The sequence below is a fragment of the Danio rerio genome, chromosome 6 (assembly GCF_049306965.1).
Source record: "Danio rerio strain Tuebingen ecotype United States chromosome 6, GRCz12tu, whole genome shotgun sequence".
NCBI classification, from domain to species: domain Eukaryota; kingdom Metazoa; phylum Chordata; class Actinopteri; order Cypriniformes; family Danionidae; genus Danio; species Danio rerio.
This window is the reverse complement of record NC_133181.1, coordinates 366897-385953: the sequence shown is the minus strand read 5'-3', so window position 1 is coordinate 385953 and position 19057 is coordinate 366897. Positions and strand designations below refer to the sequence as shown.

Here is a 19057-nt window from a genome sequence, read left to right as displayed (position 1 = left end):
GCCAAAAATGAGTTTTTTCTTAAAACAAATAATCTTATCACAAATCGAAAAGCAAGATTATTCTGTTGTATTTCTCTCTGTCGTTCACTCGCCTGTATATCTGTTAACTCCGGCGCAGTTCCGCTTCCCTCCAGCAGACGGCGGCGCTCACGTCAAAGAGCACAGAATCTAGCTCAGCTCATGTGACGCAGCCGCAAATAAAGGAAGTGCTGAAGCAGGAAATGCGGCGCTGGGCTCTGAGTGGATCTGCAGTTTCTCTGATCCTGAACGCTTTACTAGGAAGGTACAGAAACACCGAGAGACATCTTCATCTGAATATATGTGTGTGTTTTCAAAGCTTCTGTCAAACACTTTCCCTTTTTAAACTTTCTTCACTCCCGCCTTGTTTTGCTGCTCACTCTCAGTTTATGACCACACAATTATTACATATTAATAACAATATTGAGTAAATACTTGTTCATGAATGTGTTTACAGACAATACAGTATTATAGAGAACATCCCTCGGCTCTGTGTCATTCAGCACAAATAAAACAACGTTTAAGAATCAAAGTTTATCCCCAAAATACTCATTAATTGTCATATTTATTATTTATATAGCTCTTTATTTATGTATGTAGACAGTTTTTTATGCTTCTCTAATCTCTCTCTGATTGCTTTGTCGTGTTTTTCCTGCCCTGAACTCATCTAAACCATAAGAATCCTCAATAACCCATCTCCTTCAGTGATTCTCCTTCAGTGATTCTCCTCTATTGTCAGTTTTGACTTTATTATTTCTGAAAGTAGACAATATTTTGCTCTGTAAACAAGACAAAACCCCTTGAGAATCCTCAGCATGATCAGACTCCTCAGTAAAGTGTCTCCTTCAGATTTCTCCACTCTTTCCTCCTCTGGCAGGATGTCGTGGGCTCTCCAGGAGCCGCTGGTGATCTGGGAGTCTGCAGATCTGCTGGCGTACCTGCACCCGTCTCCATGGACACCAGGGGTCGCTGTGCTCACCTGTAAGAGCCCCTGCGCCGGCGGCCTCTTCCACCTGCCTGAGGACCTGTTCCTGCGTCTGCTGCTGGGGGCCAGATCAGTGTCCCGCCGGCTGTGTGCGGGTCTGTCGGTGCAGCGCTGCGCTCTGGTGCACACACCGCAGAAACATGGCAACACACAGCTGCTGATCGTCCCTCTGCACGGCCTGAGCGCAGACTGGAGACCTCACCTGGCTGCAGATGAAGAGTTTAATGAGTTTGACCCCGGGTACATCAGCTCTAAGAGCGGCCCGCGCTGGACTGATGATGATTTGGAGGCGGTGAAGAACCGGATATGCAAACCGAGCGCCCAGCAGAACTACACATTCCTAGGCGATCCGTCTGACGACGGGCTGTTCCCGCGTATAATCCGCGGAGAAGCGCAGCAGTGGAGAGTGTGGGAGGATGATGAGCACGTAGCGTTCCTCACGCCGTTTCCCAACTCTCCAGGCCTCACCGTTTTAGTTCCCCGTCGTCCGCTCAGCAGCGATGTGCTCAGCCTGCAGGTGGAGGAGTATAAGCAGATGGTGCTGGCAACCAGAGAGGTGTCCTGCCTGCTGGAGGCGGGGCTTGGAGCATGGGGGGTGGGGCTTATCTTTGAGGGCTTTGAGATCGATTACGCTCACGCTAAGCTGATTCCGCTGGTGTGTGCGGATGACGGAGCGCAGATGAGCCCCTGCTCTTCACCTCCAGAGCTTTTCCAGAAATATCCGGGTTTCGTGACGTCGCTTAGTGGACCGGCGGCCAGCAGGGGGAGCCTGAAGGAGATCCATGACAGAATCACACACACAGCATCTGTGGACTGCAACGACTAGGGTTACGATGGTGTCAGATGATGTTGCAATACGACAGGGGTCATCGATCTCAGTCCTGGAGGTCCCTGCAGAGTTTAGCTCCAACTGGCCTCAACACACCTGCCTGGATGTTTCAAGTACACCTAGTAAGAGCTTGATTAGCTTGTTCAGGTGTGTTTGATTAAGGTTGGAGCTAAAATCTGCAGGAACAGGTTTGGTGACCCCTGCTATACAGTATTGCAACACAATCTCACGGCAATTCGTAACTTTTTGATGTAGTGGCTAATTCGCACGAATTCATACAACCTAATTCATACATTTTAGTACGATTTGCTCATCCCCCAATGGCGGTTGGGATTAGGGGTGGGGTTAGGCCACGCCTCCTTTTTAAAATCGTACAATTTCGTATGACTGAACTAAATTCGTACGAATTAGCCACTAAACTGCCAAAACGTAAAATACTTACGTTTTCTCGTGAGATCAGGCTGGGTATTGTCAGGTATTAAGCCTGAAGGTTACTTTACTTTAAGGTTGCTCAAGAGTGCTTTTCCATCTAAGTGTTTTTAGCGCTGCTCATAAAGTCGCCCAGCTGCGAGCGCTTCTCTGTGTCAAAGCATTTGAGAAACGGCGAGCGCTCATTGGTAGGGTTGGGTACCAAAACCCAGTGCTATTATGGTGCCTGAGTAACCGGCATGTACCAGACCAAATCAGCATATGAATTTTGGTGCCTAATTTCAGTGCCACTGGTGCTGTGATGAGCATCAAAGGCTCACGAGTACATGTTGTGTCTCTCCATCTCGAAACATTTCATTCTAAACAACCTTGAGGGATACGGACACCATCGGCTAGAGCTGTGAACCTATACTGGTCTCACGGCTCAGTTTGGTTACGATTATCATGCCATCGATTCGGTTCAATTCCAGATCTTGGTGCATCACGATGCATTGATCAAAATAATTCATATTAATTTAATTCAACTCAAATATTTACAACTTTAATTGATGTTTACGTAAAAAAAAACTTTAATTAAATTGTTCAATTAAAAAATAAATTTTTGTCAAATAAAAACATTTTCTAGAGTCGTCCACCATAATTTCGTGGCTCAAAAGCACCGTTCAGGCTCCACTTTGGCACCGCTACTGTTTTAAAGGTACCGATTTATCATCAGTATCAAAATAACATCGATAACAATAACCAATAATGATACCCAACCCTACTCATCGGTCAGTGGAAAACGCTCGATCATTGCCTAATGACACAGCCGACATTTAAAAACCTCCCAGGAAACAGCGCAAAAACGCTTCGGTGGACACACACGCGCTGTGTATTTTTTATTGCTTATACATAGTGTACACATGTAATAATACTAATCTGACAAATGTTTTTGATGTAATTATTGTGCATTTATGAGGAAAAGGCTTCGTGTTGAATGTGACCAATGAGAAATGAACACTTCTGTGTCTTCGGAAAATCAAATAAAATAGTTTGAAAACATTAACAGGGATATTTAGAGTGTTTAAAGAGTGTCTGAAAATACAAAACCACACAAACAACTGAGAAAGAGTTTCACTGTTCTGGGGAAAACTTTATTTTTTCATGACGAGATCAACATTAATTTACATATTTCACTTCATTTACATTCATTTAGAGTTTTGTGAATATTTCAGGTGTGTGTGTGTGTGTGTGAGTGTGTGTGTGTGCAGTACAGAAGCGTAAGCGAACACACACACACACACATGTATATCATTTATAGATATTCTGTATGCGTCACACTTCAGCTCGTATGACATAAACATCTCACAGGTGAGCATCTACTGTAAATGTTTTTAACGTTAATTAATCTCGTAGCATCGTCTACTTACACAATCACGAGCTCGCAGCATCTGTGTCATCCCCCGGGCTGTTCTTAATTAATCCCCAGCCAATTTAATTAACACCTTCATTAGTGATTCCGCATCTTCTTAATTATGCATCTGGAAATTTAAGTTTGTGAAATAATAAAATCAATTCTCATCGTTGTGTGAACGTCTGTTGGATTAGATTTTATCACATAACTAATATAACATAATGAGTTTAATGGACTTATTTTAATATTTGGTATTTACTCTGATTAATCACATCAAATATATTATATGAATATATGCATCAAACATTTGTGCGAATATATATATATATTTATATATATATACATATTTGTGTGTGTGTGTATATTACAAATTATATATAAATATGTGTGTAAAATATTCAAACCTTTATCTTGGATGTAATTAATTGCCGTCAACCATTTGACTGCACTAGTATTTATCTATTTTAATGATTATATATGGTCTGTTATGTTATTTTATTTGTGTGGTGTGTGTGTGCGCGCGTGTGTGTGTGCGTGTGTGGTCTCTCAGTGCCACATATTGTCACATATGTTTTAAAACACATATTTTTCTCTCAGTTTTGTCCATCCGTCCATGTTTATTAAAGGAAAGCGTATCTTTTAGAGCAGTGGTTCTCAAACTTTTTTCATCAAGCACCACCTCAGAAAAAAATAGTCTCTCCAAGTACCAGCAAAATGGGCAGTATTGAAATACAGTATAGCGTAGTAGGCCCAGTAAAGCAGCTACAACTCTGCACAGTTATAAAAGCGTGGAATATTTACTGGAGCTGTTGTTCAGATCAGACCAGTCACACATTTACTGCTCAGAGACATGGAGAGTAAATAAAGAGCAGCGGAGATGAGCGGGTGAAGCGGGTCTGACGTGTGTGAGCACTGATAGCCTTCTAGTGTGGATGATGGAGAGAAGTGAAGACAGTGATGTGGACATGGAGCTTGTTTAGACCAAACACAGTTTTCAGAAGTATCTGGATTAGTGCAGACGCAGCCTAAACTGACCTGAGGCCTGCTCCTACTTCATCAGTCGAGTCTCAAAAGATGCAGAATCCATCTCAGACGCTCACATTGATGGGTTTCTTTGAGGGACTCTTTAAGCAGGAGCAGAAGGCGGATTGATCCATCTTGGAGATGTAGAGCAGAGGCTCAACAGTGCAGCTCAGGTCCATGATGGAGAACACGGCCAGACTGATCTTACAGCGAAACGTGATGAACGAATATGTAGACGCAAACGGCATTAGAGCCACTGGAGGCAGATAGTTCACTATGATGATGGCCAGCACCGTCATCACCATCTTAAAGGCCTTCCTCTTGACCGGATTCATGACCTCCTTCCCGGCCACGCTTTTCCTGAGGACCCAGATGATGGACAGGTTGCAGAACACCATGATGGAGAAGGCGGAGAGGATGAGGCCGCTGAACACCTCGTTCACACTCATCACTCCCAGAATGCATTTGGTGAGAGAGTAGGCCAGGATGAGTCCCCACACCCCCATGGAGATGCCGATGCGGATGCCCGTGTCCCGCGTGCCGGTGAACAGGATGGGATGGACCACAGCTACATACCTGTCCAGACAAATACAGGTGAGGAACAGCGGAGTCGTGTCCTTCAGACCGTACGCAAACCTCACCGAGTACCAGATATGATCATCATTAAAGTAGAGCCGATTGGCCAGATCCACCGGCGTCATCAGCCCGAAATAAGCATCCAGGACGGAGAGGTTGAAGATGAAGATGTCAGATGTGGACCCCTCGCTCTTCTTCCTCAGGATCTGCCACATCACCAGAGCGTTCAGGGGAACTCCGGCCACCAGATTCAACACTTTCACACCGTAGTACAGCAGAAACCAGTGAGGAGCCTCCGCGCACGCCTCAAACTGGTACCACAGCAGGCGCTGCGCCACTTCGGGGATGCTGGAGTTCACATCGGAGACGTTCGACATGATCCTGAAATGAGCTGTGGATGGAAGAGTGCATGAGTTCAATAATCTCATCATGATCCTCAGACTTTATACTCCCGTTTGGGGAAACTAAAATTGCAGCAAGGTGCCGTCACACAGAAGAGGAGCCATGAAGACCAAACCATTACCACAAAATATACAGTACATCATTCATTAGGTGCTTCTCCCTCCCCGCTGGACTCTGACTGCCATTATAAATAATTCATTAATCTGTTTGTCCTGTATAAGGGAACTAGGCATGTGACGATAACCGTGTTCAAGGTATACCGCGGTTTGGTAAAGTAAAGGTTTTAAAACTGACAAAATGTTCTGCTTTGCCGTTCCTAAAGGTATTTTTTTTATTTTTCATTTTTTTAGGACGACAGTATCTCCAGCAGAAAAGATCTCCAGTATATAAATAATAAAGAAGCCTGTGTTTTACAAACAAACCCAGACAGCAGAAGTCGGTGATTCATTTTCGTTATTTAGCCTCACATGTTTACTGCTCCAAACTATTATACACGTTTTTCAAAATAAAAAGATATATTGTTTTCAAAGAGTTTTTACCCAGAGGTTTAAAAATAGTCTATTTTAGAGCAGTAAACACAATACAGAGAAACCGAGATGCTTTTATCCAGGGGTATCACACCGTCAGCATCTCACCGGCCCATGCCTAATAGAACTCTAAATGATGTCCTGATGGCCGACACTGAGTACAATGGGGGATCCGGGGTGAATAAGACACCCTGAGCTCTCTTTAAAACATAATTACAGTAAATTACCACTTGGCCAGTTTAATTAAAACCCATGATCTTGTCTGCCACCTTCACCAGGCTACTCAACCTGTTCTCATTTGACAGACTCTACTGGACCAAGCCACAATGCAGAAAGATAAAACCGATTGAGTGAATTGATTATAAAACAGTGTCATTGTAGAGGTACAAACCCAAACCATCTAACTTTCCTCAGAACATCAGTCTCTGTTGAAGTTATTGATAGATCCTGGCGTATCTGGCAACCCTGGAGCAGCGTTTACAGCACAGTTTAGGAAGCAGACACACTAGTCAGTCACACGAGACAAAAATGACCCAGTTTATGCATTTTAACTACATAAATGATCCTAAACAATGTTTATCTTAGTGTGCTGACTTTTCTAGAATGACCTCAAGCCTAGAAAAAAGCAATCATTTTCTGTTTTCATGAAGGCTGAGCATGTTCAGGGTACAACAGGGTGTCCTTTGAGTCAATTTTGAGCTGCCTGATATTAAACCGTTTTACATCTCAGAGACTACACACACACACACACAAACACACACAATAATCTGCCGCTTTAACTGTTATTAATACTGTCTTGCTCCACACTTTCTCCACGTCTGCAGGTGCTTTTATCCTGATAAAATCCCCCCTTTGCTGTAGTGAGAGTCGAGTGTTGTCCTGCTGAAATACTGCACACTGATGAGGGACAACCTGCACTTTCACAGAGTGTGTGTGTGTGTGTGTGTGTGTGTGTGTGTGTGTGTGATGAAGATGAGCTTGCTTCTTCATGCAGAGTAGATTTGAGGATTGAAATGAATCGATTTGCTTTATTTTAGAGGATTAGCGAAGGCGGGTCAGTTTGACCTGAGGGATGTAACAGTGTACACAGAATTATCCAACACAAGAGTTAAGACTTAGCACACTCATAAAACACAAACACATCATTTAAAATTCACTAAAGCAGAGTTAGGCATCCCGGAAACGCACTGTATCGTGAACGATATGTTTATAGCCTGTTTCTCCTTCTCCCGAGGTTCACATAATCTTGGATCCGGCCCGTATCCAGAGCAGATGCTGATCTTATGGTCTGATTCTACACTGTAAAAAGAGCTACAGAAATAATGATGAGCTTTCAGAAGGAAACTGTTTGTAATGGAGAACCGTGTAGATCTCACCTACAGTTTGGTGTGTGTTGTGCTGCGGTCCGTGTCCTGACCATCACCGCCCTCAGTTTAGCGTCTCTCTCGGGGCGATTTGACAAAAAGCTCTTCTCTCGGGACGCAGAGGAGGGACGATTCGGCTGCAGCCAATCACAGTGCTCATTTTGGGTCAACAAGTACTTCTTGTCTGTGATTGGATGATGTGGAGTTCGTGGTAAAGTCGGAGATGGAGGTTTTGTGATGTAACCGAAGAGCTCCATGTAAACAGCTGATGCAAGGAAGAAGTGAGTAAATCTACTGTAAGATCTTGCAGATGCTCTATTATCCCTCTCTGCTGTAGACTAATGCAGGCCATGGCTGCGGGAATATATATATATATATAGACAGTTGAGGGTAAAATTATTCAGCCTCTTGTGATTTTATTTCTCAAATATTTCCCCGATGCTGTTTCTCAGATTCAGCAGTTGTTCACAGTGTTTCCTCTAATATCTGTTCTTCTGGAGAAAGTCTTATTTGTTTTATTTGGGCTAGAATAAAAGCAGTGTTTAATAGTGTTAAAGTCATGTTAAGCTCAATATTATTCCCCCCTTCAGCAATATTAGTGTTGGATTGTCTCCAGAACAAACCACTGTTATACAATGACTTGCCTAATTACCCTAACTTTACCCTGATTACCCTAGTGAAGCCTTTACATGTCACTGTAAGCTGAACACTAGTGTCTTGAAGAATATCTAGTCTAATATTATGTGCTGTCATCATGGAGAAGAGGAAACACATCAGCTATTAGAGATGAGTTATGAACACTGTTATGATTAGAGATGTGTTGCATCACAGCTGAGCACCTAAACGTTGCATTTCTTTTATATTTTAGTTGTTTTTGTTATCGAGTTCCATGTAAAAGCTCTTTATTTATTAATTGCAAAACAGAATTGTCATAACAGACACATTTGTGCACACTAAAATAAATGCATAAGCTGATTCAGATATTGTTTGTGCATTTGTGAAATATTTACATTTTTGCTGATGTGCATTTAAAAACATTCAAATAAACATATATAGCGACGTGACAAACATGTAAGACAATATTCATGCCTGTCATTATGATGTTTAATTATATTTTATATACAAAGAAGAAGTGCAGTTCGATATTCTTCTCTTCAGTGGTATTAATAATAAGCACACGCAGTCTTGAAGGATTTCTGAGCATGTTTTTCTTGACCTGTACACATAAAATAAAAAGAAAACACTCTTCACTCTCGTCTCTTTCAGGAACATCATGGATGGCTGCAAAAGTTCAGAACAGAAGAATAAATGATCACAGACATGTAAGTAGAGTACTGTTGGATTTCCTGAATGCATCATGAACACAGCAGGTATTCACATCTCCTCATCTTTCAGCTCTGAGATCAGTCACAACAGCGGCGCACAGGTGAGCATCTACTGTAAATGTTTTTAACGTTAATTAATCTCGTAGCATCGTCTACTTACACAATCACGAGCTCGCAGCATCTGTGTCACCCCGGGCTGTTCTTAATTAATCCCCAGCCAATTTAATTAACACCTTCATTAGTGATTCCGCATCTTCTTAATTATGCATCTGGAAATTTAAGTTTGTGAAATAATAAAACATTCAGCTTATCATGACAGAAACACTCGCTGTGTTTGCTGGAGACTGCAGATCATCCATTAAAACAGAGAAACGGCAGGAATGAGACAAAAAGACAGAACGAAGCACACACACACACACACACACACACACACATATGAAGTCAGCATGTGCATGAGGAGTGCTTTATTAAATCAGTGCTTCTCAAATCCAGCATTGTAATCATCACCGGTGCTCTAACCGTGCATCATGCACTCACATTTACAAATGAGCCAATAAAATGGACAGGCAGCATGACGCTTTATTAAAACAGCTCTCCATATGAAGACTATCTTCTTCAATATCTGTATTTTATTGACACTGTGTTTGTGTTTTGCTCATGAGAGATTAACATTCTCATAACCTTATTTAAACAGGATCTACTAGTGAACAAGTGGATGTTTTCTCTTTCCTTTATAAAGCTGCTATAGTGCCGATCATATAGTCAGTTTTGATTAATAGTTTGCATTTAATATTTATTTTCTCTTAGATCTCAGTGACCAATCATGACTGCCCTTTGAGAACCGCTGGAGTAGAGTCCAGTGTGCTGTTTATCCACATTAAGCAGCTCTGACATCATCTACATAGTATATAGTGTGGTAGAATTAAAGCTGTGTTGACACACACACACACACACACACACACACACACACACACACGGAGCACCATTCAGAATTTGATGATGCACTTCTGAAGCGGTCATGTCCACATGCACACCAGTATTTTTATAAGCACAGTTTTCCCTGCCTTATTTAAAAACAAAACTCTTTGTCCACATGAAAATGCACAGTGATGCATGTTAAACGCACCAAACCAACAGGGGGCGCTATACGCCTTTTAAGCTGGAGTTTAAGGTGGAGTGGGGTATTTGTGCAAGTAAATTGTAAATAAGTCGATGGCTGTTTTTCAATTTCAAGACAGTGAGAGCAGACTTGTGGAGACCGTCGTGCCAAGTTACCTCAGAATAATGAACTCAGGAGACCGCGAGAACAGAGAACACGTCCTGTGAGAATGAGGCCCCGTTTACACTAATGCATTTTTGTTTTAAAACGCATAAGTTTTGCCACGGTTACGCCATCCGTCCACACTACACCGGAGTTCTCGAGTGCCGAAAATGGAGCATTTTGGAAACGCTGGAGAGGATGTTTTCATTCTGGAGCGCTGCTGCTCCGTCTCAGTGTGGATGAGGGAAAATGGAGGCGGCGCTGCTGAGATTCGCTACCTGATTGGGGCTTTTGTGTCATTGCGTATCCTTCCCTTATTCGTCAAGCCCCTATCACATGACTATAACACATGGCTTTAACGCTACCGGGAGACAGCAGACCAGCCTTCACTGTAAACAGCATGGGCACAGAAATGAGAGCGCTGTGTGCACTATTGTCTGTTTTTGGCGTCATTGTGCAGTTATTCATTTGTTATGTTTAGTAACTCGACCTCGTCGTCTGTCCACAAACATACCTCTCTTGCTTTCTTTGCCATCGCGTTCATTGTTCAACCGGCGTTTGTCGACTAACAATAACCGAATGCAGAGCGAGACACATGCTTGCTGTTTATACTAGAACACGCATGCCCAGAGTGCGCCAATGGTCACGTGATATACGTTTTTGTGGCGTAGTGTGGACGGAGATATGTTAGGAAACGCTAGGTGAAACGCTAGTGTGGACGCGGATCGTTTTTGAAACACTAGTGTAAACGGGGCCTGAGTTGCTGCAGGCTTCCTGATGGTCACATGACCTTCACACGTTTTTAAAGCAAAACTATTTAAACATTAAAGTCTTCATATAATGATTTATAATTTTTCCCGTTTCCACAATATTTACTCTGCATAAAGACTTTACAAATGTGTGTTGCACGATACAAACAAATCTAATCTAATCTAACAAATTAATAGGAATTTCAGCAAATAAACACCCTTAATGTGTTTATACCTTTATTAAGATTTTCATGTTAATGTTTGCTTTCACCGACTCATTCAGGGAAGCTCCTGAGATAAATGAGTTGTATCTCTGAACTTTAATAATAAATCTATATAATCTATATATACATCTATTCAGTTTTGCGCTCGAGTCTGCATCGATGCGCCCTCGATATCAAGAACACATCACCCGTCCTTCATTCTTGCAGTCTTGACTTTTGGAACTGAACTTTGGCTTTTGATGATGACGTTACACGAGGACGCAAGAACACTGAAGAACACATATTGAGGAACAATACAGCACGCGTGAGAACAAAGATTGATGATTTTCCCAGAGTGGGGTTGACACGAATGCATGAAACATTTGCCATGAATGTATGAAATGATGCTCAACCACACCGTCTGCATTAGGCTGTTTCAGCCAATCAGAAAGCAGAAAACTGCTGATGTCATAAGGGAAATACTCCACTTTAGTGGCCACATGACCACACTGTACATAGAGTTCCTCAGAATCTGTTGGAATCATCTGAAATTTGTGGAGAAATGACCAAAACGTATAGAAAACACTATAGGAAAATGTTCAAATGGACTGGTGAACAATCTGATTTAGCACTGAATGATCTGCCGCCATGTGCACACAAACACGGGTATTTTAATATGCTGTTTTCACTGCCTTTGTTTATGAACAAATCTACTGCAATGATTAAGACACGATGAACCAACAGGGGGCGATGAAAAACCCTTTATGCTGGGTTCACACCAAACGTTATATTCAGTATTTGTGTGAGTAAACAGCATACAAGTAAATGTGAATGAATATAATTCACCTCAGTCGTGTCACGCTGTGCAAATGCTGACATCATGAGGAAAAACTTTAGATTCAGTGTTCCTGGATTTCAGTAAATCTTCATGGCCAGAGTTTTCAGACTGTTTTGGTTTCCATCACCGGACTCTACATTTTCATGTGGACAAGCAACTACACCTCAGAGTAAAGCAATGCTCCTGGAAATACAGAGTACATGTGGACAGAGCCTGAACAAGCAGACTGATCTCTTTAATCAGGACTACGTCTACAGCAGAATTCTCCAAACCTGTAGAATTAAACCCAAATCCCAGCCAATCAAGGTCTTCAGAAACATCTGGGCAGTATGCTGGAGCTAGAGGACTAGGAACAAGACTGGACTGAGCACCTGAGACCAACAAGCAAACATCTCTCCATCTCAGACGCTCACATTGATGGGTTTCTTTGAGGGACTCTTTAAGCAGGAGCAGAAGGCAGATTGATCCATCTTGGAGATGTAGAGCAGAGGCTCAATGGTGCAGCTCAGGTCCATGATGGAGAACACGGCTAGAAGAACCTTACAGTGGAGAGTCACGAACGAATATGTGGACGCAAACGGCATTAGAGCCACCGGCGGCAGATAGTTCACTATGATGATGGCCAGCACCGTCATCACCATCTTAAAGGCCTTCTTCTTGACCGGATTCATGACCTCCTTCCCGGCCACGCTTTTCCTGAGGACCCAGATGATGGACAGGTTGCAGAACACCATGATGGAGAAGGCGGAGAGGATGAGGCCGCTGAACACCTCATTCACACTTAGGATCCCCAGAATGCATTTGGTGAGAGAGTAGGCCAGGATGAGTCCCCACACCACCATGGAGATGCCGATGCGGATGCCCGTGTCCCGCGTGCCGGTGAACAGGATGGGATGGACCACAGCTACATACCTGTCCAGACAAATACAGGTGAGGAACAGTGGAGTCGTGTCCTTCAGACCGTACGCAAACCTCTGGGAATACCAGATTGTGGGATCATTGAAGTAGAGGCGGTTGACCATGTCCACCGGCGTCATGAGTCCGAAATAAGCATCCAGGACGGAGAGGTTGAAGATGAAGATGTCAGATGTGGACCCCTCGCTCTTCTTCTTCAGGATCTGCCACATCACCAGAGCGTTCATTGGGAAACCCGCGAACAGGTTTACTATCTTCACACTGAAGTAAAAGATAAACCAGTGTGGAGCCTCCGCACACGCCTCATACTGGTACCACAGCGGACGATGCCAACCCGAGATGCTGGAGTTCAGGAGTGAAGCTGAGGTGTTCGACATGATGACCGAGTGATCTGTGAACGAGAATTAAAAAGTAGATGTGAAGTCAAGATAACTTGATGGACTTGATGGACATCAAAAACACGTCAATAACAAACTGCAGATCAATCTGATGTTCCCTGACTAACATCATGTCAAATTCACTTTACATTGACCTCCAACATTGCAGATAAAAACACGTCAATAAGGTGTAAACTGATCTGTTGTCCATTGACTCACTTCAGGTCAAAACAACACCAGATTGACTTCTAACATTGGCGTAAAAATGTGAATCGATTTGATGTCACCTGACTAACTTCAGGTCAAATCCACATCCATCTGACTGGAAACACTGCCGTTAAAAACACCTCAATAAGATGTGAATCGATTAGATCAGTGGTCTCCAACCTTTTTGTCACCACGGACTGGTCAACGCTTGACAATTTTACCATGGCCCGTGGCGGGGGATGTTTCATTTATGGAGAGCATTAAAAAGCCCTGCTGTGCTCCTGAAATGTGTATATTCCGTACAAAATACAAGACTGATGGGTCAGGTCTTGTTATGTGTCTCTCAGTGTGCTTGCAGCATGCTGAAGATGATTTTAACTGGGTATTCCTGGGAGGAATGAGTGTGTCGCACCTCTGTTCGTGCCACTTCCCACAGCAATATTTCTCTGGCCACACAATCAGGTTTTGCTTGGCCCACATGCCAGTGAATTATGGTCCATGACTGGACTGAGTCTGGCTTCCAGACAAGGGCCAAACATGGAGCAAATCTGGGCCAAGTCACAGCCAAGTTAAAAACTTATAACTGGGTCTCAACTGGGCCAAATATGTTGGTGTGTCCTGATTGCAATAAAATTAATAAACCCTTGAAGCACTTTAGACACACTAAACCAAAAGTTTTTCTCAAAGCAACCTGATTGGTAGAATTTTTTTCTTTACTCAAAAATAATTTTAAATGTGGGTCAAGACGGGCCAAACTTACATGGCCCACATCTCAATTATTAACATCTGGACCAAATACAACATTTTACATCTGGCCCAAATCTTGTGCTGCCTTAAAGACGGTGCCACCTCTGCCAAACCCAAAGCCAGTGCCGGATGAATTCCTGGTGTGCCAGCAAAGCTGGGCCAGAGTAATCTGCTACCTGGGTTGTATGCACTACTCCTAACATGCGCACAGAAGTCACGCGCCTCCATAGGAAATAATGAACTCGTGCGCGGATAAGGCGCCATGCAATATGTGAACGGCCGTCATTTGTGATCTCCAGTAGTTGACCATCCTGCACAGCCATGCCGGATTTATTTGTTGACAAATGGGTTGCAGGTCCATTCCTTGACTTTTTATGGGTCGTTCACTGGGCCTTTCATTTTGCTGCTTGTGGGTTCGGTATTGGTGCTCGAGTGAACGAGATATAACCGTGAGAATAGGGTCATTTTTCAAAATAAAAGATTGTTTAGACTCAGATAATAGACAAAACAGAAATAATTAATGATTTGTTTTGTGTGACCCGGTACCAATTGATCCACAGATTGGTACCGGTCCATGGGCCAAGGTTGTGGACCACTGAATTAGATAAAAATTGATTAACTTGAGGTCAAAACAACATCAAATTAACATTAAACGTCAGCGTCAAAGAACATCAATATCAAAATGCAAAATAGTGTCGTCATGATACACGAATTTTAAACTAATCGCTACTGAAATTCAGCAGGTTCTGAAACAGCGCTGATTGGCTGTTGTGTTTACATGCTTAACAGAAAAGATTGTGATTGGCCGTGTAGGTCATCAGTGCACCAAACTCACCGCTGTTTACTGAGGGTAACCACAGATACAGGGACCCTGAGAATGTCCATCAAAGTGTTTCCTTAATCACGTCTGATTAGAACAAACACAATTAATCACTGTTCACCATTAGAGGCTGGAGATATTCACACACCGCACACACACACTACACATGCTGAATTCTGGAGAACAGGTCTCCTTTAAGTATCACTGAGCTGATCTGCAGATCTCCTTCATCATTTGCTGTAATGTGACGTGTTTGAGTCTGTTCAGCGGCTCTCTGAGCTCCTCAGTACTGCAACAGCGCCACCGTCTGGCCTGAATAATTCATGATTAATCATAACACTGGCTAGAGGTAAAAATGAGACAACCTTTTAATATGATGATGTTTTCATAAACATTGTGCATTTATTTGCACACTTTCACATTTATGCTACACCTCAATACCTGTCAACTCAGTTCTGAATCATAATTGAAGATAATATAGCACAACTTTATTGTGATCTCCAGACTGACTTTGATGTTGATTACAGCTCATTTCTGTTTTTAGGTCTCAAATTAGAAATGAGCAGATTAATTATATTTACCATCATTCCCGGCTGTGATGAAGGGTTTTGTCTACATGATGATGCACAGATGAAGCACACAATATAATGTAGAGTTTGCAAAGACCCAATTGACTTTGAGCTCAACATTTGGCTGTATTTGACTGTCAATTCTCTCTTGTTTTAATGCAGGATAGCACAGCCGAATGCAGGCTCCTCATGTCCTCCTTCTGTTTTGTTTTTCTGATTCTGAAAAGTCTCAAATCAATTGAACTTTATCTCAGTTCCACCAAGCTGTTTTGTGTGTGTCTAATAGACATATAATAGACATCCAAACATAGACGTCTCGGCTAAAACAAGGCTAAATTTGGGCTGTCAGAGAGAATCTTTTCTTCACATCTGCAATTTTCCCAGACGGCCCTGATTCAGCCTTGTTTTAGCCGAGATGTTTGTGTTTGGACGGCGATTACACTGCAAAACAGATCTTAATGTTATTTAAAACGACTCAAATGTCAATAAAAGTCACTGTTCAACTGTACACATTTTCAGCTTAGTCCCTTTATTAATCATAGGTAGCCACAGTGGAATGAACCGCCAACTTATCCAGCACATGTTTTATGCAGCGGATGCCCTTTCAGCTGCAACCCATCAATGGGTAACACCCATACACTTCCTCCTCCATTCACACAGATGGACAATTAAAACATCCAAACTCCACACAGAAACGCCAACTGACCCAGCCGAGGCTCGAACCAGCGACCTTCTTACTGTGAGGCGAGAGCACTACCCACTGCGCCAACACAGTGCCCCAGTTGGGTTAATTTTCCAATTTAATGGTTAATCCATACATTTAACCCAATGTTTAATTAATCATTCTAATTAAATTAAACACAGTTGGGTTAGTCCATATCTGAGCCAATGTCAGACTGGGTCACACCTCAGCATGTTCTGGAGCGCATCTACTCTACATTGGATCATTAACACTCAGGGATGTGTGGACCCCTGCACTGACGCTAAGCTGGAAGTATATCAGACAGGTAACTCACCTGTGCTCTGTCAGGTCCTGTGATCCGCACACACACACACACCGCCGCTGCCTCTGCCCGAGTGAGTCTCTCTGACCAGCACACTCTCAAACTGCCCTTATTTTACTGTCTGTCCCGCGGGGAACTGCTGGAACATTTGGACACGACCAATTGTAGAGTGTGTTTTAAACCCGGCAGAAATAATGAGTGTGTTATTGGAGGAAGAGCAGCAAAGTTTCATAATAAACTCTCTCACTCTCTGCTGTTTGATGCAAGACAAAGACTTGGTGTAAACAGGTGATGCAAGGAAGAAATGAGAAAATCTACTGTAACATCTTGCAGATCCTCTATTGCTGCTGCGGGGAAACAGACGGAGATGACGACCTCACAGTGCAGTATTCAGAAGAACACTGAAGAAACTCCAGCTGCAGCTCTCCTACATGCAGACGCTGAACTCTCTGCCACACAAGCCGGCTCAGTGGTCAGCACTGTGGCCTCACAGCAAGAAGGTCTCTGGTTTGAGTCTCGGCTGGGTCAGTTGGTGTTTCTGTGTGGAGTTTGCATGTTCTCCCCGTGTTGGCGTGGGTTTCCTCCGGGTTCTCCAGTTTCCCCCACAGTCCAAACACATGCGCTATAGGGGAACTGATCAACTACACTGGCACTAGTGTATGTGTGTGTGTGTGTGTGTGTGTGTGTGTGTGTGTGTGTGTGTGTGTGTGTGTGTGTGTGTGTGTGAGAGTGTATGGGTGTCTCCTTGTACTAGGTTGCAGCTGGAAGGGCATCTGCTGTGTGAAACTTATGCTGGAATAGTTGGCGGTTCATTCCGCTGTGGTGGCCCCTGATTAATAAAGGTAATAAGCCAAACTAAAATGAATGAATGTTGTGCAGTCATGCAGGGTTCATTTCATTCATTAGTCCCTTTACTAATCAGGGGTCGCCACAGCGGAATGAACCGCCAACTTATCCAGCATATGTTTTAAGCAGCGGATGCTCTTCCAGCTGCAACCCATCACTGGGAAACACCCATACACACATTCAAACACACACTACAGACAAATTTAGCGTGGAGAGATTGCAAACTCCACACAGAAAAACAAACTGAGCCAGCCGGGACTCGAACCAGACCAGCACTACCTACTGTGCCACCGCGTCGCCTTCATGCGGGGTTAAAAATAATACATCATGCTTTTGAATTGGATGAAAGTCTGATCAACAACAAAAGTTTAAACTGACACACACACACACACACACACACACACACACACACACACACACACACACATTTCACTGGGTCAAATATGGACAAACCCAACTGCTGGGTTAAAAAGTAGAATTGAAATAAGATTTGTAAAAAAAAATAACCCAGCATCAGGTTTGCTTATAATCGAGGCAGTGATGTGTTAAAACAGCCCAGCATCTTCAGAATGGAGAGTCTCTGTGGCGTTTCCGGGGGGTTTACAGTTACTCTGGTGTTAATTCATTTCAAGAGATCTGAAGTGTGACAGCCCTTATCATAATTTAGGTATTATTGTGGATTATTAGAGATGCACCATGTGTCTATAGTGTATAGAAACAGAACAGCTGACGAGCCTCCTGATGATGGAGAAATAACACTGTAACTGCATGTGTTATTAGTGCTGTAATCTGAGTAGAACTTCAGCAGAATGATCATGCTGAACAGTGTTTTATTTTCATAATGCTTTCACAACTATCACACCACACATCCAGTGTCATTTTCAAAATAATTTATTAACAAAAACCAGCATATACAGTTTTATTGCACAATAAAAGCATTCCCCATGCCTCAAACGAGGATAAAACAAGACAAATAAAACACAGAAGAGGGCACATAGTCATCAATTTACATATTCTACATATATATATGTTCACCTTTTACATTTCTATGAGTTATTAAAAGCACTTTCAGCACAGAAAATACCCATGTATATCATGCAAAATAATGTAAATGATCAGCATATTTTAACTGTGACTTTATTAGAATTATGACTCGAAATTGTGAGTTTATTATTATTATTATTATTATTGACTGGCGGGCACGAGCTTCCACATAAACCTGACTGAGCGCGCTCCTGCAGGAGTCACGACTTGACTGTGTGTATTGTTCTGGAGTGTCTGTGTGTGATGAGCGCGCGTGTCCGCCAGATGTCGCGCAAACACTGCAGGATAAGAGAGACTCTGTGTGTGTGTGTGTGTTGCTTAATTTTCCATTGCGAATCCAGCAGGAACACACTGTACCGCATACGAATAAATAATCGATATCGCTTTGTTGTTTTTGTTCTTCACATTCTCTGTTTTCCCGCATGAATCCCGCGCGCTTCCCCTCCGGACTCTCCAAACGCCTCTCTCATTATTGGCTCGTCACATGTTGACGTATCCCGGCCGCAGCACTGCGGTTTTGGAGAAGAAAACGCAGCGTTTTCAGAACATATGCATGTGTTAATGCGCGATCTGGCGTTCGGTTCTGGCCCAGGAGTTAAACGGTGA

At 42.9% G+C, this 19057-nt stretch overlaps 3 protein-coding genes across 3 annotated transcripts; 1 reads left to right on the top strand and 2 right to left on the bottom strand.

Annotated features, from left to right (window-relative positions):
• Positions 1 to 208: 208 nt before the first annotated feature.
• Positions 209 to 3306, top strand: LOC557729 (uncharacterized). Its single transcript, XM_680842.10, has 2 exons — positions 209 to 283; positions 896 to 3306. Exons 1-2 carry the CDS (start codon positions 222 to 224, stop codon positions 1827 to 1829), a joined length of 996 nt encoding a protein of 331 aa, XP_685934.4. The 5' UTR covers positions 209 to 221; the 3' UTR covers positions 1830 to 3306.
• Positions 3307 to 4255: 949 nt separating this feature from the next.
• LOC101886547 (proteinase-activated receptor 2) lies at positions 4256 to 7617 on the bottom strand. The gene is made up of 2 exons (XM_005172060.6): positions 7559 to 7617; positions 4256 to 5644 (listed from the first exon to the last, which is right to left on the bottom strand). The coding sequence occupies exon 2, from the start codon at positions 5628 to 5630 to the stop codon at positions 4743 to 4745; it is 888 nt and encodes a 295-aa protein (XP_005172117.2). The 5' UTR covers positions 5631 to 5644; positions 7559 to 7617; the 3' UTR covers positions 4256 to 4742.
• Positions 7618 to 9325: 1708 nt separating this feature from the next.
• Positions 9326 to 16643, bottom strand: LOC110439854 (G-protein coupled receptor 35-like). Its single transcript, XM_073953480.1, has 2 exons — positions 16574 to 16643; positions 9326 to 13228 (listed from the first exon to the last, which is right to left on the bottom strand). The coding sequence occupies exon 2, from the start codon at positions 13212 to 13214 to the stop codon at positions 12324 to 12326; it is 891 nt and encodes a 296-aa protein (XP_073809581.1). The 5' UTR covers positions 13215 to 13228; positions 16574 to 16643; the 3' UTR covers positions 9326 to 12323.
• Positions 16644 to 19057: the final 2414 nt, after the last annotated feature.